Genomic DNA, 23,015 nt, shown 5'->3' with positions numbered 1-23,015 from the left:
AGGGTTTAGCCAAATAAAGAATTCTTAGTCTTTTCCTCTCAAAGCTCTATAGATATCATCCCACTGTCACCTGGCCTCCCGCGTCTCTATTGCAGAGTGTACGAAATTTGACCACGATCTGTGGCTCTCTTTAAGATAATTCTATGTGGAGTTTTAAAAACATCTTCTGGTAAATATATAGATATAGATATATCATTAAATTTGAAAAGGTTTCAGTCATTATTTCTCAAAATACTTCACTGCCCAATGTAAGTTCAGTATCATAACCACACTTTTTTTTTTTCAGATTCAACTTTTGCTTCTCAGGACTGTTTCACTCAACTTAATTCTAAGGCTGATCCATCCGGGGGCTGTGGCTCAAGTGCTTCAGGGTACACACAGTGTAAGCCTAAGTATGTTCTAGGAAATCTATCTCAGAAACTTTTATTGCCTTAAATTTGAAAATACCATGAGATAATTTACTTTATATGTAAGCAAAATGTCACTTGATCATCAAATAAGACTGTACTTAATCAAATTATGAATGTTTTAAATACAGGACGTCTGTAGTTATCTTTCTCACACATCCAAACTATTCTTTGTACCATCCCACAGAGCATTTCATTTACATATAGGTACATTAAGTACCCATTAGTTAGAAGGACTGATCATTTTTATTTCGCATACTGTCACTTTAATTTTGCAAAGACTGGGCCATTCTTTATAGTGATCGAATAAAAATGCATGCGTTTCCACTAGCCAGGAAATAAAGCACTGCATTTAAGAACATGTACTCTGCAAGCAGACATCTTGGTTTCAAATACTAATTCCAACGTTTACCTACTCGTGTGACTTTGGCCATGTGCCTCACTTTCCTGATATGTAAAATACACATATCAATTTCACTAACGTCACTGGGCTTGTGCCAGTGTGGATTTAGATACTCTATGAAAAGCACTTAGAATGGGACGGACACACAGTATGCGCAATATGAGTGTTAATTGTTAACTACTATGATTATTAGATACATTAGAACTAGAATGTTATTGTTACTGTAATACTTTATTTTGATACTAATTCAGACTTGGTTTGATAGCAAAAATAAAAATTCTCTAAAAAATTTCTTGTCTGCATGAATAGCAAAAAGACTTCCCATATAGCCCTTGGTCAGATTTACCAATGGTTTACATTTTGCCCATTGGCTTTATCCTTCTGTTTTTGTAACTCTTCTCTCCTTTGCTCCCTTCAAAATGATTTTCCTAAGCCATTTGAATGCAAATTTGTTGCTGTTTTGTTATCCTTAAATAAATCATTATGTTTTCTTGAGAACAAAGTTGGGTTTTTGTTGTTGTTTTCGTTGTTCTTGTTTTTGTTTTTTAATGGCAATATCGTAGCTTTCGAACACAGTTTCCAATAATACTTCACTCATCTCAGTATTTATAGCTCTTTTGCACTGTTCGGGAGCACATCCAGAGTCACGTGTTTGCATTTAGTCATAAAGTATTTTTAAACTTCCACCTAGACCATTCTTTTTGTTTTCATTTGTTTCTTTCCTTTGTTTTTTTTTTAATACTACAGGCCCATTATTTTGTAAAATTTTCCTCAAATTGGATTTGTTTGATATTTTTCATGATTAGATTCACGTTATAAATTTTGGCATACTTGCCACTGAAGTGCTGTTGTACCGTCAAGTGCACTTTTTAAAAGGTACATGCCATTGCCTCTCATTGTTGGATATTTTAGGTTAAATTCTTTGGTAAAGTTGATTTTCTTGGGGTCTCTCAATTCTGAAGTTAGTCTTTCCCTTTATGTTTACTGTGTAATTTGGGGGGAGTTAATATTGAGACTATGGACATATTGCGTTCCTCAAACTTTCACCCACTGGTTTTAAAATTCATTGATGATTTTCCAACTCCATTATTGCCTCTGCCTTTAAGCTAGAAACGTATTGTAGAAAGAAGTATTCCCTTCTGTTTGCTTGTGTGTGTGTATTTATATTAGTTCAGACTCAGCAATTGCTATTTGACTCAATAGTATAGAATATATTACTATCATTCCTTTTAATGCTTACTTTTTCAAATTGTCTCAGTTTTGGCTGGTGAGAGTTTCTTTTAGCTGGCCACAATGTTCTTTTCAAACGTCTGTAGGATACTTTAAAACCTTACGAATTTTTCTAGCACAAAAAAGATGTTCTAGGCCCCTATTATATTTCTTCTACCCTTGCTCTGGATTCAGCTATTTCTCTCAGTAGGCCAGATTCCTTTTAGTAGAGAAGAGTACTTAGAAAATAAACCTCTAATCACCAGGTGTGCTTATTTCTACCGTTTTTCTTCTCAGTCAACAAAGCTAGAGTGTACATGTATCACATATTTATTTCAATATCCACGTATTATATCTGTTTTTAAAATGTGAACTTATAATGATAATTTTACCTCCAATTAGACACCACAAGTATATACAAAATGCATCTTACATTTATCAATTGCTTTCTCATACGCTGAGACCCAGAAACACAGAAGTTTGTTTCACAATTGCTAAAGCATATCCTGACTAAAGGAAGCTTTCTAGCTGTTATGATTACATTGAATATTTTCTTTGAAATCATTGTTCTTTTTATGAGGGTGAGTCAAAAATGACCCGCACTCTGGCTGTAGAATTTATAGAAGTTTTAATATAACTGGAGTGTGGATCATTTTTGACTCGCCCTCGTATATTAGCTGCTATAAAGTGCTTCTCTGCTAACCACAATATCTGGGTCATTTTGATATTGATATTTAGTGCTATATTTGTACCTATATCACATTTTCACTTTTTTGGCGTGGATAGCAATTTTCTGACTTTATGTTGGATACTGTGAATAATACATAATGGAAACTTTGCATACATTTATGATTTTCTGGATGGGTACTTACAGACATTATATTATTTTCAGATGTAAAGCATAGTGATTCAACATTTTTGTAGATTAAGCACCATGCAAAGTTATTATAAAAATTGACTCTATTCCCTATGCTGTATGTTACAACCCTGTGGCTTATTCATTTTTTCATTTGTAGTTTGTACCTCTTAATCCCCTTCACCGATTTTCTGCTTTCCGTACCCCTCTCCCTTCTGGTAACCACTAGTTTGTTCTCTGTATCTGTGAGACTGTTTTTATTTTGTTATACTCGTTTGTTTCATTTTTAGATTCCACATATAAGTAAAAACATATAATATTTGTTTTTCTCTGTCTGGTTTATTTCACAAAGCATGAAGCAATATGAAATGAAATTAATAGTACTTTTCCCTCCTACCTCACAGGACTTTTTAAAGAATTTAATTTTCATGTTAAACATTTGAAAACACTACTTTATGCTTATAAAGTTTTGTTTAAAGTATAAACATAGCATACTAATAATAGAGTGTATATAAACTCCTGTTGAGGCTTTTGTCTTCATTTTGCTTGATTTTATTTGACTTTCTAATTTACATAGACTATAATAATTGAATATACTTTAGGTACACAACTTGACTGATATTTCCATCATGCAGAAATGTTCCCTCCAATCTCTGCCCCATACAACCTGTGCTCTTATCCCAATGATAATAGAGAAATGTATCCTGTTCAAAAACCTCATATAACTGGAATCCTACAGTATGCTTTTTGTGTGTGTCACACTTAATATGCCCAGGATAATTTTTTGTGATTCAAATAAACTGCTCTTATAATAGTATTTCATTTTTTTAACTGAAGAATTCTGAAATCACTGAAATTATATACACATAATTAACATTTATTTATGATGAGTTACGTGATGCATTGTTTTCTGGTTTCAGCTATTATGAATAAATCTGCTCTAACCTTCAAGGTCAGGTCTTTACAGTAAATATATTTCCACTATGTTAGAAAGATAGATACATAGGAATATAATTGCTGAGTCATACAATAAGTGCATGTTAACATTTTAAAAAATCTACCAAATCATTTTCCGAAATGACTGTGCAATTTAACACGCACACTGGCGGAGTCTAAGAATTCTATATTCTCCATAATTTGCTGCTACTTGGTAATGTCTATCTTTTTTATTTTAGCCATTCTATTTGTAACTTATTTTTGTTTCAATTTGCACTTGTCTGATAATTATTTAGAGCCTTTTCCAAGCCTTTTTGTTAATGCATGTATCTTCCTGTATGACAAATCTGTTCATTTTTTTCCATTTTATTTGGAATGGTGTAGCTGTCCTACCATTGAATTTTACCTATGTGTCTTTCTATTCTGAACTAATTGTAGATGCATGGGAAGTTTCAAAAATAACATAGAATACAGAGGACCCCTTTATACTTCAGTTGGTTTCCCCAAATGGTAACACCTCAAATGACTTCTATATCTTACCTGTAGCAAAATATCAAAACAAACCAGGAAACTGGCACTGGTAAACTCACAGACCTTAATCCTCACATTTCATCAGTTTCCCATGGATTCATTTGTGGAGTGAGTGAGTGTGTGTGTCTGTGTGTGTGTGTTGAATTGCCATCTTGGCAATCTTGAGTTGGCAATTGATAAATATAGAATGTCTTGATTTATTTCAGTCTTTTCTGATTTTTCTCACCTAGGCTTTAGCTTTGAGTGTTCAAGTGTTGCATTTATTTTGTTAAGTATATTCCTAAGCATTTTATTTTCGAAACTATTGTGAACTGAATGGTTCTCTAAATTTCATTTTCTCATTGTTCATTGCTGGTATCTAATAATAATAATAAGGCAAATCATATCTTATATTGATCTTTTATATTGCGTGAACTTCGTAAACTCTCCGCCCACCTCTCTCTTTGTATGTGAATTTCTTAGCATTTCCATGTCCGGGATCATGTAACCTGCAAATGAAATCTGAATTATTTATTCTCTTCTAATTGGGACATGCTTCATTTGTTTTTCTTGCTTGATTACCTTGTCTACATATCTATTAAAATGTTGAAATATAAGTGGAAAAAGAAAAGATTTGCTCATTCCAATTTTATGAGACAAATTTAGCCTTTAACCATTAAGTTTATTGTTAGCTGTAGGTTTTTGGTTGATGCCTTTTATCTGATTGGGAAAGTTCCCCTGTATTTCTACTTCGCTGAGAGTTTTTAATCTTGACTGGTGGTTGTGTTTTTTCAGTGCTTTTCATACCTCTATTCACATGAATCTAATGGTTTTTGTCCATTATTCTATTGATATAGTCTATTCCGTTAATTGGTTTTTAGATGTTAAAATCATGCGCCATGTTTTCATTATTCATTCTGACAATGCCTGGCTTTTAATTGGTGGTTTAGACCATTCCCATAAAGTGATTATTACTATCTCTAAATAGCAACATATAACACAGTAATAATTCACTTTCAAATACTGTAATTGTATACTCCTTCATGTTTAGTGAAGGTGTACTATCATAGAGTTACCCAATTCCTCCATCCAGTCCCTTGTGACATTTCTTGTTACTTCTTTTACTTATACATATGCAATAAATGTCCGGTACATTCTTTTTTATTGGAGTGTAATTGCTTTACAATGTTGTATTCGTTTCTGCTGTATAATGAAGTGAATCAGCTATATGTATACATATATCCCCTCCCTCTTGGACTTCCCTCCCTCCCCCTCCCCATCCCACCCTTCTAGGTCATCACAGAGCACCAAGCGGAGCTCCTTATGCTATATGTCAGGTTCCCACTAGCTGTCTATTTTACACATGGTGATGTATTTATATCAAATCTAATCTCCCAGTTCACCCCACCCTCCCCTTCCCCTCCTGTGTCCACACATCCATTCTCTATGTCTGCATTTCTATTCCTGCCCTGCAGATAGGTTCATCTGTACCATTTTTCTAGGTTCCACATATATGCGTTAGTATACAATATTTGTCTTTCTCTTTCTGACTTACTTCACTCTGTGTGACAGACTCTAGGTCCATCTACATCTCTACAAATGACCCAGTTTGGGCGTATATCCTGAGAAAACCATAATTCAAAAAGACACATGTACCCCAATGTTCATTGCAGCACTATTTGCAATAGTCAGGACATGGAAGCAACTTAAATGTCCACTGACAGATGAGTGGATAAAGAATTTGTGGTATATAACTCAGTCATCAATATCCAATACATTCTTTGTATTATTGCTTTGAGTAGATAGTTATCTTTTAGTTCAGTTAAGAATAAGAAAAATAAACACCTTTTTCTTTCCATTTTTTCATTTTCTGATGCTCTTCCTTTTTTATATAGATTAAAGTTTCTGACCCAAATAATTTCTCTTCTGCCTGAAGAAATGTTTGGTTTTGTTTTGTTTTTTTGGTGTTTGGTTTTTGGTTTTTTTTGTTTGTTTGTTTTGTTTTGTTTTGACATTTCTTGCAAGACAGACATGCTGGCAAAGAATTGTACTGCTTTTTCTTTGTCTGAGAAAGTCTTCATTTTTGAAAGATAATTTTACTGGAAAGAGAATTCTGAGTTAGATTTTCCTTTTCTTACAACACTCAAAGCCTTCCCTCCACACTCTTCTTAATTGCATGATTTTTAAAATGAAAAGTCTGCTGTAATTCTTCTCTTTTTTCCTCTGGAAGTCTGGTGTGCCCCAACCTAGTTGCCTTCAAGATTTTCTCATTGATTTGGTTTTCTTCTCTTTGGATGTGATATATTTGTAGGTGGTTTTTATTTTGGTATTTATCCTGCTTGGCATTTTCTGAGTTTCTTGCATTTGTTTTTTCATGTCTGTCAATAATTTTGGAAAGATCTTGGTCATTATTTTTTCACGTATTTTTTCTACCCTATTTTCTTTCTTCTTCTGCCACTCTTATTATGAGTATGTTACACTTTTTTTAATTGTCCCAGAGTTCTTGAATTTTTCTATTTTTTTCTTCATTATTTTGTATGATTGTGATACAGTTTGGAAAGTTTCTACTGATCCATCATTGAGTTTTCATGTGCTGCTTTGATAGAGTTTTATTGATGAACCCTTGGGAACCATTCTTTATTTTTGTTAGTTTTTGTTTGGTTGGTTTTGCTTTGCTTTTATTTGCTTTTAATTCATGTAGTTTATTCTCACAGCTTTCATATCTCTGTTGATATTTTCTCTCTGGTCTTTCATGTTGTCAGCTTTTGCCTTTAGAATCTTTAGAATATTAACCACAATTATTTTAGATTTCATGTCTAATAATCCCAAGATCAGTTTTATATTTGATTTGATTCTGCTGCTTATTTTATCTCTTTAGACTGTTTTTTCTTGCCTTTTCACATAACTTGTTCTTTTTTGTGTTGAAAGCTGGGCATGTTACATAGGGTAACAGGCACTGAAGTAGATAAGCCTGTAATGTGAGGATTTATGTAAATATTTCTAGGAACTCGACTCTGTCTAATGTTTGTTGTAGCTATAGGCACCAGAATCTTTAAATTTCACTAGTGAGGTAATTTCTTCCTCCCCTCTTAGATTTGGAGCTTCCCTTCATTCCAGCCCTCAGGGGGAGTATGTGTCCTGTAGCTCTCCCAGTTGTAATCTATTTTTATTGCTGCTGGAGACTTGTTAGTATGGTTGTAGGGTGTGGGGAGGCGACCTTCCCTAGTTTTCACATAAGCCTTTATTTTAATGAGCCTGTGTCTTTGGGATGTGGCTTTTAGAAGTGTTTTTGTTCCTGCTCCAGGTATAGAGCTTCCTATCCCATGCCACCATCCTCTAGTCCCCGTTCTACAGCTACAGTGCTCCCAAACTATATTCTGTTATTCAATTATGGCTATACTTTTGGGTGAGTGGAGTTGGCAAGAGCGGGAAGAAAGTCGTTCTACCTGGCGATTAAGCCCTTGTTAGGGAGATGGGTCTGGGAATTTCATAATGGTTCCTCTTCCCCTTCCCTTGCAAGTGTACATGGAAAGCTTTCTCAGATCCTCCCCAAGAGAACCTGATAGGGTCGCCGGAGAAAAGGCAGGTGAAAATATGACTATACGCCCCAGGAGCTTCTCATCCTCATGTTAGTCCACACTCAGTCTCCAGCAATTTGTCAACATTAGTATTTAAATATTATTAGTGGCTTATGTCATTCAGTGGCTTCTGTTCCAGGTAAGCAAATTGCAAGTGCTATACTTGCTGTTTCTGCATGCATTTAGCTTTCCAGACCCATGTAGTTGAGTTTCTCTGCAACCTCAGTTCTCTGATCGGTCCAAGAAAAGTCGCTGATTTCAGTTTACTCAGCATTTTCTTGTAATGACAGGAAAAATGACCTCTAAACTTTATGTAGGGACTCATAAATCATTTTTAACAGCTTTAGTAATGTGTAAAACACTTAATTTAAAAGTAATCTATTTTAATGGGATAATTTGTTTACTTTGTGATAAATTTACAGAAATGCAAAAATCAATAGAATCTAGAATCACTTTAAATTTTCCTCTGTGCCCATTTGGAATCAATCCTTACTCCCAATCCCAGTCCCATGCAAGCAGTGACCTACTTTCTCTTTCCATAGATTTGTGTTTCTGGAATTTTTGTATAAGAGCAATCACACAACATATAGTCTTTTGTCTGGTTTCTTCTACTTATGCTTTTGAGGTTCATCCATTTTGCAGCCTGTATCAGTCATTTTTAGCTTCTTAGTACTGGGTCATATTATATGGTGTGAATATACAACATTTAAACATTTTGTACCAGTTATGGGTATTTAGAATGTTTCTAGCATAAGGCTATTAAGAACAATGGTGCTGCGGATGTAAGCTATTATATAGAGAATGGATAAACAAGGTCCTACTGTATAGCACAGGGAACTATATTCAATATCCTATGATAAACCATAATGGAAAAGAATATTAAAAACAGAAAATATCTATATACGTATAACTGAAACACTTTGCTATTCAGCCGTGATTAACAAAACATTGTAAATCAACTCTACTTCAATTAAAAAAACTCAAGACCGATGCGGCTGTGAACATTCCTGTGCTGTATTTTGTTGTTTGCTTTCTAAAGACATGTATTCGTTTCTCTTGGATGTAACAAGTGGTGCAAGTCTTTATGTACATATTTTAAAATTTCACTTGGATTCACACTTAGAAGTGGAATTGCTGGGTCGTATGGCAAGTATACGTTCAACATTTTAAGAAGCTGCCCAAGTATTTTCCAGAGTTACTGTACCGCTTTACATTTCCATCAAAAATGTATCAGAGTTTTAGCTTCTCTACATCCTCACCAACATTTGGTGTTGTTGTGATTTTCTGTTTCCTTGTTTATTTGTGTGTCATTCTAAAGAGGTATCTTACTCTGGCTCTAATTTGCATTTACCTACTGATTTATGAAATTACCTCTCCTTCATGTGATGACTAGGCATTTGTATATCTTCTTTGGTAAAAGTCTTGGTAGATCTGTAGCCCATTTTTAAATTGGGTTTTGTTGAATTGTGAAAATTCTTTACATATCAGAATAGAATCTTTATCAGATATATGAGTTAATATTTTGCTTAGGTCTATCTTTGTCTTTCTTTTCTTAATGACAACTTTTTGAAGATCAAGAAATTTTAATTTTGATAAAGTCCTATTTATCCATTCATAATTTTTACAGATCATGCTTTTGGCATAATACGTAAGAAATCTTTGCCTCATTGCATAAATGTGATAAAAGCAGAAATGTTTGTTTTGTTCGTGATTGTAGAGTGATGGCATTCAATCTTTCTACTTTATCCACAATATTACTAGTAGGTTACATATGCAGCTTTATCAATTTGAGGAAGTTTATGTCCATTCCTAGCTGGATAAGAGAGTTCATCACAGCCCAGTGCTAGATTTTATGAAATGCTTTTTCTGTGTCCATTGAGATGCTTATGTGTTTTCACCCTTTATTTTATGAGTTGCATTTGAGATATTAACTCAGTCCTACATTACGGAGTAGATTACATTTAGTCACAGTGTGTAATCACTTCTATATAATTCTAGATCTGGTTTGCTAATACTTTGTTAAGCATATTTGTGTCTGTGTTCATTATATTGTGATGTCTTCATTTGGCCTTGAAAATGTTGGGTAACATCAATACTTGCCTCATGGAATGACTTGGAAAGTGTTTCATCCTTCTTATTTTCTGTAAAAGTTTGGGTAAAAAGAGTGCAATTTTTTCCTTACAAATTTCATAGGATTCACCACTGAAGCTATCTTCCTTGGGTTTCTCTTTGTAATGGTTCTTCTGTGAGTTGGGGAGCACATTTAGATTGAGGCAGTTTTAAAGTTTTCTCAGGTGTTAGTTTCCATCAATCCTTATCAAGTCTCTCTGGCACATACGTGGGGCTTCCCAGTCAAGGAGATACTAGGAGAGCTTACTGCCAGCCTTTATGGAACTATCATTTCCAGGATCATGTCTTTAATTTCTGGCGACTCCATCACTAACCTCGACTGTGACCTCAACCTTGGGCTAACAGTGCTGCTGGTTTTACATTCATTCCCTACTAAATTTGCTACTTTTACTCAAAATGCTGCTCGGTGAGATTTTTTACCCTCTGCACCAAATCAAGGATGATCCCTCTGACATTGAATTCATTGGTTTTCATGGCCAGCCTTGCCCTGGTAAAATGACAGCTGAGAGAGGGCATGGAAGAAGACCCAGGCAAGAAGACCACAGCCTCTCACTGTCGTTACTGATTTTGTGGCAACTTTACATAAACGCTTCTCAATTTGTTGTTCGCTTTTGATCAATTTTCATAGCCTTGAAATGTTTGTGGTGACAAATTTGCACAGTGTTATGCTTATTTGGGAGGAAATAATTTACCTCTCTCTTCTCTCTCTCTCATAGCCCCCTCATTTAGATTTAACTACACAATTTAGCTTGTGCCTGATTTGTCACAAATCCTGGAACTGACTCATGATAAACACTCCCATCTAACTAGGAATAGAAAGAAACTTCCTCAGTCTGACAAGGCTATATGTGTTTTGTGCTTCTACAAGTTACAACTAAGATAAATCCCCTTCAATGTAAAGAACTCAGTTTACATTTTCTTTAGTGCAGGACTGCTGCTGATAAATTCTATTAATTATTATCTGAAAATGCCATATTTCCTTTTTGAAAGATATTTTCTCCACATTATGGGAAGACGCTAGATCTCTATCTCACCTTTGAATCTGTCATTCAATACTCTTCTAATCACCATCATTTCTCTTAGAAAGTCAATCTTGTATTATTGTTCTTTTGCTGTTAATGCTTTTTTATTTCCTGGTTACTTTCATGATTTTATGTGTGGTTTAGGTACTATCATTGTGATGGATCTTAGTGGTTCAGCATTAGTATTTATTGTACGTACTGATTCTTGAGGATATGCCTCAGGGTCTTGTCAGTTTGAGACACATGATGTAGAGAGTATGTATTATGTTTGGAAAACAGAAAAGGAAATCCAATCAGACTGGTAATTGTTTAAATTTTGCTAATTTTTTACAACAGAATAAGCGTGGAATCATGTTTAAGAATCAAAAAAAGAATAAAAGAATTGTCACCAAAAAAGTGAGAAGGCTAAATAGGAAGTAGTTTATAATTACTAAGATGTTGTTATTATTAAGAATCCAGGAAAAGCCCTCATATTTTTGGGTATTTCACAATCGCATACATCTTTTAGTAGGCCTTATTGCTTTATTTAAATCTTTTTTGCTTTAGAAATTATATTCTAATATTTCTCTGTATTGAAAACTAATGATTTTTATTTCTTGGTAAACTATAGGGATGTGCAGTGTGGAAAATTAATGTGTTCCCATAATACAGGAAATATACTTAGAATTCCAAACGCCACTGTTTTGTATAGCAACATAAATGGGCAAGTCTGTGTCACACTGGATTATCCCTATGATCACAAAGAAAGCGAAAAGATGTGGGTAAGAGATGGAACTGTCTGTGGTATAAACAAGGTATGTAGTCTTTTACTGCCAAGTCATTTTCGAATTTCAAATTTTAAATGCATATTTGGTACGTTTCTCGTAATTTAAGTGCCCACTTAATTTCAAAACATGAGAAGGCAGAAAGTTTGAAAGTGAGAAAATTTTTAAAAGAAAAATATAACCTGTCCTCATGCATAGATATTACCATTGTAATTTCATTGGCTATTTAGTACTTTTTTCATGGAAATCATATCTATGAGCCAAGTTGAGGATCATCCTGTTCGTTAACTGCTTTCTGAATTACCTCATGTTACACAGGGAGTATTTTTAAGGTCATGAATTCTATTTTGATGTGATTACTTAAAAATACCAGTGAAAGTAACATATGCCCATTTTAGTGATGAAAATAGTAAAGGAGTCACAGAGTAAAGGAAAAATCAATCAAAGGCACAAAAATCTGAGATATAACTGCTCTCCATTTTCAGGAACCTTCCATAATTGATTTACAATATTGTGTTAGTTTCAGGTGTACAGCATAGCGATTCAATATTTTGCAGATTACATTCCATTGTAGGTTATTACAAGATAATGGGTACAATTCCCTGTGCCATACAGTGTATCTCTGTTGCTTGTCTATTTCATATGTAGCACTTTGTATCTGTTAATCCCTTACCTCTAATTTGTCCCTCCCCACTTTGATCTCCCCTTTGGCAACCACAGGTTTGTTTTCTATATCTCTTTTGGTTTTGCATATACAATCACTTGTATTCTTTTTAAGTTTCCACATATAAGTTGTATCATAGAGTATTTGACTTTCTCTGTCTGACGTATTTCAGTAAGCGTAATATTCCTTAAGCCCATCCACATTACTGCAAATGGCAGTTATTCGTTCTTTTTCATGGCTGAGTAATATTCCATTAAATAAATAAATATTTAAAATCACATTTTATAGTTCAGTAGTCTGTTGATGGGCACTTGAGTTGTTTCTGCATCTTGGCTATTATAAGCCGTGTTGCCATCAACATTGGAGAACATGTGTCTTTTTGAATTAGTGTCTTTCTTTTTGTCAGTTCTATACCCAGGAGTGGTATACAGTGCTGGGTTCTATGGTAGTTTTATTTTTACTTTTTTAAGGAACTTCCATAGAGTTTCCCATAGTGGCTGTACTAATTTACCTTGTCAGCAAAAGTGTACACATGTTCCCTTTTCTCCACATCCTCCCCAGCATTTGTTATTTGTAGACTTTTTGATAAGAGCCAAACAGGTGTGAGGTGATGCTGCATTGTGGTTTTGATTTGTATCTCTCTAATAATTAGCGATGTTGAGCATCTTTTCATGGACCTGTGAGCCACCTTTATATCCTCTTTGGAAATATGTCTGTTCAGTCTTCTGCCCATTGTTTAACCTTTGTTGTTTTTGTTTTGATATGGAGTTGAATGAGCTGTTTGTATATTTTGGATATGATCGCATCATTAGCAAATATTTTCTCCCATTCCATAGGTTTCTTTTTGTTTTGTTGATAGTTTCCTTTGCTGTGCAAAACCTTTTAGGTTTAATTAGGTCCCAATTGTTTATTTTTGCTTTTATTTCTTTCATCTTAGGAGACTGATTGAAGAAAATATTGCTAAAATTTATGTCAAAGTGTATTCTGTCTATGTTCTCTTCTAAGAGTTTTAGGGTTACAGGCCTTACATTTAGATCTTTCAACCATTTTGAGTTTATTTTTGTAAGTGCTCTGCAGGAATGTTCTAATCTCATTGTTTTACGTGTTGCTGTCCAGTTTTCCCAGCACCACTTGATGGTGAGACTCTGTTATCTCCACTGTATCTTCTTTCCTCCTCTCTTGTTTATTTTTATTGCATGTGATTTTTTGTTAAAAATTGGACTTTTGAAAAAACAGCCATTTCCCCCAGCATTTGCAGCCTGGCTTTGTGCTAGTGTAGCCCTTTTCTAATAATGTCTTGGGTGTGCTCTGAGCCTCGGGGGTAGCCTGAGGAGAAAGATTGTGGTCTCTGAGGTCTTTGTGAATATGCATCTTTTCTGGGTCTTTTTGTGACTCTTTCTTTCTCCACATACATGGATGTTTTTAAATGTCTTATTTTTCCAATAGTCTCATACCAGGGTTGCCTTGGAGATTTAGACAGTCTATTACATGTTTCCAGCCATTCTCTCTGCCCCAAATGTCTGCCAGTCTTAGTTTCCCTGCAGTTTCCCAGAGCAGTGTCCATCTGAGACCTGAGTTAGAGGAAACAGAGACCAGTCTTCAAGCAGTTCCCAGAAAGATTAGAATATTGAAAATAAGGTGTCCTCTACTCTCAGTTCAAGGGAGGGAACTGCTAATTCCGCTGCAGCCTCCTCCAAACCTAGACTGTGCTGAGCCCAAAAAGTAGTAGGGCGAGGGGGAGCAAAACACTACGAAAGATTCTAACATTTTGATTGTGGCTTTTTGTTTTGTTTGTTTAGGCATTTGCTTAGTTTATGTAGACCTTTGCTTCCAGAGCGCCTATAGGTCTCTTTAGCCAGTTCTCCTCCCCCTCCCCCTCCTCCCCCCCTGCCTTTCCCAGCTCTTCTTCCCCTTCCTCCTCCTCCTCTTCCGCCTACCCCTCCTCCTCCTCCCTCCTCCTCTTTCTCCCCTCTTCCTCCCCGTTCCTCCTCCCTTTCTTCCCCCCTCCTCCTCCCCCTCCTCCTCTTTCTCCCCTCTTCCTCTTCCTCCTCCTCCCCATTCCCCCTCCTCCCCATTCCTCCTCCTCCTCCCCTTCTCCCCCTCCCCTCCCCCTCTTCTCCTCCTCTCTCCTCTTCCTCCTCCACCCCCTTCCTCCTCCTCCACTCCCCCTTCCTCCTCCTCCACCCCCTTCCTCCTCCTCCTCCCCCTCCTCCTCTTTCTCCCCTCTCCCCCCTCCTACCCTCCTCTTCCTCCCCTCTTCCCTCTCATCCCCCTCCTCCTCCCCCCCTTCATCATCTTCTTCTAATATCTCTAAGGGAGAACAAGACTTGGGGCTTCCTAGTGCACCATTTTGCTGATGTTACCCTCCAGAGTATTATTTCAGGATTTGGTAAAACCTGCTTTATATCTGTCTCTGGTGTATGGTGCATATAATCGTTTAAATCCTGCATCCTTAGCCACTGATGACCACAGGAGGAATGCTGACTTCAGGTTTTGGTTACTTTCATGGAATTATACTGTCTCACACTTTCTGTGCCTAAAAATAATTTTTATTTTATCTCAAGTGCATAGTATTATTTGATATTACAAGTGAAAAGAAGTCTCAAAAATAATATTTCTAAACTTTTGAGCTTTATGCTTAACTTTCTTATCTCATTAATTATACCACAACCATGAAAGTTAGACATAGCAGAAACCTTGGTTCATCCCTATCTCTCTTTTCATCCTTTATATAAATCTATCACTACATTTAGGCAGATTAAACTATTTAACTCTCCCTCAAACACAACCACTGTTTTTCATCATCACACTACCCCTCAATTTCACTCCAGGGTTGTCATTTTTCTGGAATACTGTAATGTTATTCTAGTTTGTCTCTCTGTGTCTTCTCTTGCCTTTTACATTCTCTTTTTCAAAACCTCCTTTTATCAGCTTTCCATCTTCCAATTAAATCTCTAAATATGACCAATTGCTTCTAGGTTATAGACCAACTTCCTGATTAAGACTATAGGACACAGACAAACCCTCCATAATAACCTCTGTCACATCACATAGATTTGTGTGTGTGTGTGTGTTTCTATGTCTTTTACTGCAACATGAGATTTGATGTTACTGTTGTTCACTGCTGTGTTCTCAGGGCCAGGGCCATTGTAAGACTCAAATATTTAATTAATTAATGTTTAAATGACTGTTCTTTATGTAACAGCTGCACTGCCCTTCATATTTCTTCAAAGTTTCATGATAGATATGATATAGGGTTATTTTGAATATTTATTCTTTTTCTATGAGTACTTTGTCTTTCATTTCTATGCCTGATTAAGTCCTGTTCAACATCAGGGAGCAATAAAAAAGTCTCACTGTCCTCATATATTCGATATATTCTGTGTTTTTTATTATTTCATAAAACTATATTATTGTAGTATTTATTACATATTTACCTTTACTTTGATTTATTTCATGTCTGTACTTCCTATCCCAGTATAAGCAGGGAAGATGCTTTTATTGTTTTGTTTACTTTCAGATAATCAATGTCATCTAGTGCTGAAAACATAGTAGCACTATGAATGCATCACTTATTTTTAGTATATTAATATTTATTATTAAATGAATAATGCTTCTGTCAGTATAACATGGAATCCTTTTAATTAGATGCCAAATACAGATGGTGGTTCAGTTAACTTACTTTGGGATATTTCCTTTTTAGGTTTGCAAGAATAAGGAATGTGTAGATTCTGCATACTTGAAATATGACTGTACTGAAGAAAAATGCCACAGTCATGGTGTAAGTACCAGTCCTATGAGACAAGAATAGAAATCACTGAGAGTGATCTTTGGAAAGCAAACACACAGCTACACACACACAGACACATACAGACACACACACAAACATTCATCAACCATGTAAGAAAATCTGCCTTCTCTGACCTAGATATTACTTCAAAATTTTAAGTGAACACAAATCATTTTAGCTACTTATTTTATAAGGTGATATTTTCCCTGTTTCAGCTGTGTAATAATAAAAAGAACTGCCACTGTAACCCTACATATTTACCTCCACGTTGCCAACATTCACAAGAGTCGTGGGAAGGTGGGAGTATTGACAGTGGCAACTTTCCACCCACAGTACAAGGCGTTGGATACGGTAAGTATGGATTGATACTTGATTGCTATTGATTCCAATTGAAATCATAATTAAAATAACATTTTAATGTATTAAATTTAATAAAATAAATATTTTGTCTACTAATTTATGTTTAGATTATGTTTGGACATCAAATAATAAACTGTATATGGTTATTTAATTTATGTTTTACTTCCAGAGACTAACATGTGATAACATATGAAATATATGTTACAAATAAGACATGTCAGTAAGGGCGCAGGCAGGAAAATAGAAATCGCTTTAGTCTTTCATACAGAAGGAATTCAGTACAAGGCATGGGGTAACACATAATGGCAGAGATGAAAGCCAATCAGAAAACAGCGAGGAAACCCAGAGATTTGCTAATCTGGGAATTTGCTAATACGGGAATCCACTACCACTTCTTCGGGCTGAAGGGACAATAGATGGAGATGGTATTACTAGGACCAGGATCTAAGCCATCTTGCATGTCATGTAACTATGGTCAGAGCTATATACCAGGGTCTAAAGATTTCTAGGTAGATTGTAATGATTTCCAGGTTGGGTGACTTAAGTTACCTGTGATAAAATGCAAGACAACAGTAATTATGAAAGAAGGAATAGTTCAATTTTCAAGTAAATGTCTATTTATAATTATAAAAGAGCTAGAATTTTTTTATTATTGTTTTTTATTGAAGTATAATTTACAATATTATATTAGTTCCAGGTGTACAATATAGTATTTTTATAGATCATACTTAAAGTTATTACAAAACGATTATATTTCTGATAATCCAGGTTTTTACATTTCTTTATATCTAAAGAAATGAAGCTGAAGAAAAATTGAAAATACTACCAGAGTGACTGATAATTTTTAATCAGTATAAATTCAAGAAAAAGAGCTAGAATTTTTTCATTTGAAAATTAAACTACTTTTTATTCCTGAACTCTTCCAGCAAAACATTCTTAAAATATAAATGGTTAATAGCTAAATTTGAGATATTGAGCCATAGATTGTGATCTCAGATAAAAACTGTCAGGCATATGAAAACCCTGATGTTAAGACCTCAGAAAAACTTTAAGTGATGCCTCTTAAACACATTCATCTATCAATATACGAAAAGCCCTCTAAGTATTGTATTGGACTGTCTCTTAAAGGCTCTCAAACAATAAGGCTGCTATGAATCTTAAATAGGTTATTTTATAGCAGCCTCACCAGAGTCCCATATAGACAGATTTACAACAAAAAGATTTGTGGGCATGGTTTCATTTAACACAATGTATTTTTTATTTACTATGCAAGAAATCCATACATTTTTAAGGAATTACATCAGCTCGAACTGAAAATGAATAAGATGATACATACATTCTTTGAGTCCTAATTAATTATTGGTAACAAGTAAACTAATACAGCTACTGAAATGTGAAAGATGTAAGGGCTATTCCTTATGGAAAAGGAATTATAAATCATAGGGTATAGCCAAGAAATCAGAAGCCACAACGTCATGATTTGTGCGTTTGTGATTTTTAAAAATCACCATCGACAGACACTAATGAAAGAAATCAAAGACTATACAAACAGATGGAGGGACATACCATGTTCTTGGATTGGAAGAATCAATATTGTGAAAATGACTATCTTACCCAAAGCAATTTATAGATTCAACGCAATCCCTATCAAATTACCAATGGCATTTTTCACAGAACTAGAGCAAGAAATCTTACGATTTGTATGGAAATGCAAAAGACCCTGAATAGCCAAAGCAATCTTGAGAAGGAAAGACGGAGTTGGTGGAATTAGGCTTCCTGACTTCAAACTATACTATAAGGCCACAGTGATCAAGACAGTATGGTACTGGCACAAAAATAGAAAGGAAGATCAATGGAACAGAATAGAGAACTCAGAGATAAACCCAAGCACATATGGGCAGTTTATCTTTGACAAAGGAGGTAAGAAAATACAATGGAGAAAAGACAGTCTCTTCAGTAAGTGGTGCTGGGAAAATTGGACAACAACATGTAAAAGAATGAAATTAGAACACTTCCTAACACCATACACAAAAATAAACTCCAAATGGATTAAAGACCTAAATATAAGGCCAGACACTATAAAACTCCCAGAGGAAAACATAGGCAGAACACTCTATGACATACATCAAAGCAAGACCCTTTTTGACCCACCTCCTAGAATCATGGAAATAAAATCAAGAATAAACAAATGGGACCTCATGAAACAAAAGCTTTTGCACAGCGAAAGAAACCATAAACAAGACTAAAAGACAACCCTCAGAATGGGAGAAAATACTTGCCAACAAAGCAATGGACAAAGGATTAATCTCCAAAATACACAAGCAGCTCATGCAGCTTAATACCAAAAAAAGCAAATAACCCAATCCACAAATGGGCAGGAGACCTAAATAGACATTTCTCCAAAGAAGACATACAGAAGGCCAACAAACACATGAAAAGATGCTCAACATCACTAATCATTAGAGAAATGCAAGTCAAAGCCACAATGCGGTATCACCTCACACTGGTCAGAATAGCTATCATCAAAAAATCTAGAGACAATAAATGTTGGAGAGGGTGTGGAAAAAAGGGAACTCTCCTGCACTGTTGGTGGGAATGTAAGTTGGTACAGCCACTATGGAAAACAATTTGGAGGTTCCTTAAAAAAATAAAAATAGAACTACCATATGACCCAGTAATCCCACTACTGGGCATGTACCCAGAGAAAACCATGATCCAAAAAGAAATATGTAGCATAATGTTCACTGCAGCACTATTTACAATAGCCAGGACATGCATACAACCTAAATGCCCATCAACAGATGAATGGATAAAGAAGATGTGGCACATATATACAATGGAATATTACTCAGCCATAAAAAGGAATGAAATTGAACTATATGTCATGAGGTGGATAGACCTAGAGTCTGTCATAGAGAGTGAGGTAAGCCAGAAAGAGAAAAACAAATACTGTATGCTAACACATATATATATGGAATCTGAAGAAATGGTACTGATGAACCCAGTGACAGGCAAGAGTGGAGATACAGAAGTAGAGAATGGACTTGAGGACACGGGGCTGGGGTGAGGGGCGAAGGGGAAGCTGGGACAAGGTGAGAGAGTAGCATAGACATATTTACACTACCAGCTGTAAAATAGATGGCTAGTGGGAAGTTGCTGTATAACAAAAGGAGATCAACTTGATGATGGGAGATGCCTTGGAGGGCCAGGACAGGGAGGGTAGGGGGGAGTCGCGAGAGGGAGGGGATATGGGGATATATGTGTAGATGCAGCTGATTCACTTTGGTGTACCTCAAAGACTGGTACAAGAGTGTAAAGCAAATATATTCCAATAAAGAGTTTTAAAAAAAATCACCACCAACAAAAATAACAGCAACAAGAAATACAGATGTATATGGTTTCACAGGTTAATTCCAGCAAGGTTTTGCAAGGAAGAAATAGCCCTTGAAGAAACAGTGGTGGAAGTGACTCCTATCACCTGTGAGGAAAACATATCCCTAATGCCAAACCCAGACATGTTAACAAAGAGAAAATTACAGAACAATATATTTCATAAACATAAACTGGAAGTCAATCAGTGCAGTTCACCAAATTTAGAATTTTTTAAATGTGTATCCTTTTCGCTTTTGATGCATAAAGTCATTTGACAGAATTCAATACCTATTTATGAATTTTTTAAAAGGCCACAAAATACCAACGGAAGTAAACTTCATCAATACAATAAAAATCATCCACCAAAATAATTTAGCTAATATAGCTTATGATAAAATACATTGTTTTTTCCAAAATTTGAGAACAAGGCAGTGAAGACTGCTCTCACTATGTCACTATTTTACCCTAAGTCCTAGCCAGTGCAATAAGTAAAGAACAAAAAGTCAGGACCATGAAGATTAGAAAGGATGAAATTAGACTGCAGACGATTGGATTAATTACATCAAAAATCCTAAGGACTCTACAAAAATACTTCTAGAAGTAATAAAACCCTTTTGAAAGGTCAAAGAAAATGTTTGAAAGTCAGTAGTATTGCTATATACTAGCGACAGTAAATGAAAACCAGCTTAAAATCAGTACCATCTACAATACTATCAAAATATAAAATACTAGGAATAAGTTTAACAAAAGATGTGCAAGAGTTTTACACTGACTCTAAAACAAAAATGCAGACAGATGCTAAACATCCAAGCAAACGGAAAAATATGCCATGTTCACCGTTTGGAAAGTTTATTATTGCCAAGAGGTCTATTCTCACCAAATTAAATCTATAGATCAAAATAACCAATCAGAAAAGCATGCAGCATTTTGGATATCAACAACTTGATTCTAAAATACACACAAAAGTGCTTAGAATAGCCAAAGAGCTCTGAAACAGAACAACAAAGAAGGACGGCTTAGTCTATTTGCCTTATATTAAATATAGATTTAGAATATAGTTACAGTGATCAACTAAAGTACAAAGATAGTTCAAAAGGGAAGGCAAGTTAGTTCAAAACATTGTCTTCTAACAACTGGATATCCACATAAGACCAAATGAATCTCAAAATTACAACTGACTTCACAATTCATATGGGATAGAAAGATACATCTAAATGTAGAAGGTAAAACTATTCTTGAAAGAAACATGGGAAATGTCTACATGACTTTGAGATAAGCAATGATTTCTTAGATAAAACATGAAAATACATACCAATGCAATAAAAGCAAAGAATTTGGACTTCATTGAAATGTTATCACATATGCAGTATTTCTTACAAAAAACCGAGAGTATTGAGGGAAAATTCAACTCTTGCTGGGATCACTCTGTAACCCTTTCATCTATATTATGAGATAGATCTGAAAAGAGACTACATGGAATAGAAGGTTCTTAATAAACAAGCAAGGAATATAGGACTATTATGCAAGAGAAGAGTCTAACTTTGAGCACGTATGATGTCAACTTATCTGTTTCATATAAATATCTGTTAATTATAAAATTATTAAATGTTAAAAAATCTTACTCTGATAGCCATATTCAAATGCAAAAAAGGTTTTGCTATATTCCCGGCGGTGGCTTTCACATCACTGGTGTTTTCTCTCCTAGAGAAGCGCTATATAGAGAATGCTTACCATTCCAAACCTACAAGATGGCCATTTTTCTTATTCATTCCTTTTTTCATTATTCTCTGTGTTCTGATTGCTACACTGGTAAAAGTTTACTTCCAAAGAAAAAAATGGAAAACCGAGGACTACACAAGCGATGAGTATATTAATTTCATATTTAAGATTCATTATTTTTATAATTAGTTGGCCTATGTAGTAACGTATCAATAAATAACATTACAGTGATGTAACTAGAAATAATTCAGATTATATATTTACCTTTATATAGAAATGTAATATATTAGTGATCAACATAATTAATAATAAAACAATTTTTTAAACGTCGCTAATTTTAATCTTAAAACAACTTGGACTCTGTTAAGGGTAAATTTAAGTAGAAATAATTTCTAGTTAATGTTTACCTACTTTATCCTTTTACTGCTTGATCTTAATTATTAAATATTTATTAAACATTATTACTTTACTTTTTAATATTTATATATTTCAAAGAATTTTGCATATACTATTTTATTGAAACATAGTGTGGAAATTTAGGAGAGTAGTTAGGCTTTAAGGCACTTAAATAAATTGAGAGGCAGCCGGAGGTGGAAAAGATTAAAAATTAATATATAATAGTAAAACTGAAAAAATCTAGATTATAGCCATGGCTAATCTACAGAAAAAATATTTTTTAATTGAATAACCATATAAATATGCTTCAAGAATGAAATAAATTTTAAAATTGGTTTATTTCCTTTCATGGAAATTGCTATAAAATAATTTCTGCCTTTGAGTTTTATATCTATGCCCTCCATTTTACTTAAAATGAAAAGAATTTTTTTAAAATATTTAAAGATTATTATTAAAGTATTTCAAGTTGATAAGATACTATTAATTAAAACAGAATACATTTCATAGAAATAGTTTGTAAAGTTTATGTTAATTATTATTTTTATTTTTAAATATATAGGCAACTGGAGAGCGAGAGTGAGCCCAAAGACTAGCCTGGAAAACAAGGAACCCACGACATCGCCGTAAGTATCAACCGTAGTAAGGGTGAGAGGGAGAAACAGAGAAACAGAAAATTCAATGTATTAGATAGATAGAATATAAATGTATATTAAATGAAGATAGTAATATAGCTGCATACCATAAATCAAATCGGGGAATACTTTTCAGTATTGTAAGTTATATCATAGACATGGTAAATTTGTCATTTAAAATATTTCTTGCAGTGCTATCTTTTCTATTTTTTCTAATAATGCTGAATTCTTTAGCATTTGTGTATTCAAAACATTGATTGCAAATAA

The 23,015-nt window shown here is 34.6% G+C and overlaps 1 protein-coding gene across 1 annotated transcript in view; it reads left to right on the top strand.

Annotated features, from left to right (window-relative positions):
• ADAM2 (ADAM metallopeptidase domain 2) overlaps positions 1–22,709 on the top strand; it is an 84,109-nt gene extending 61,400 nt beyond the window's left edge. Inside the window, exons 15-21 of the mRNA XM_057697534.1 lie at positions 287–392; positions 11,662–11,845; positions 16,183–16,260; positions 16,485–16,620; positions 17,321–17,326; positions 21,707–21,866; positions 22,676–22,709. Of these exons, the coding sequence (XP_057553517.1) occupies positions 287–392; positions 11,662–11,845; positions 16,183–16,260; positions 16,485–16,620; positions 17,321–17,326; positions 21,707–21,866; positions 22,676–22,709 (704 nt within the window). The remainder of the gene's footprint in view (positions 1–286; positions 393–11,661; positions 11,846–16,182; positions 16,261–16,484; positions 16,621–17,320; positions 17,327–21,706; positions 21,867–22,675) is intronic.
• Positions 22,710–23,015: the final 306 nt, after the last annotated feature.

This window comes from Hippopotamus amphibius, chromosome 10 (assembly GCF_030028045.1).
Source record: "Hippopotamus amphibius kiboko isolate mHipAmp2 chromosome 10, mHipAmp2.hap2, whole genome shotgun sequence".
NCBI lineage: Eukaryota > Metazoa > Chordata > Mammalia > Artiodactyla > Hippopotamidae > Hippopotamus > Hippopotamus amphibius.
Note: the sequence above shows the minus strand (reverse complement) of the source record. Positions and strands in the feature narration are given on the sequence as shown.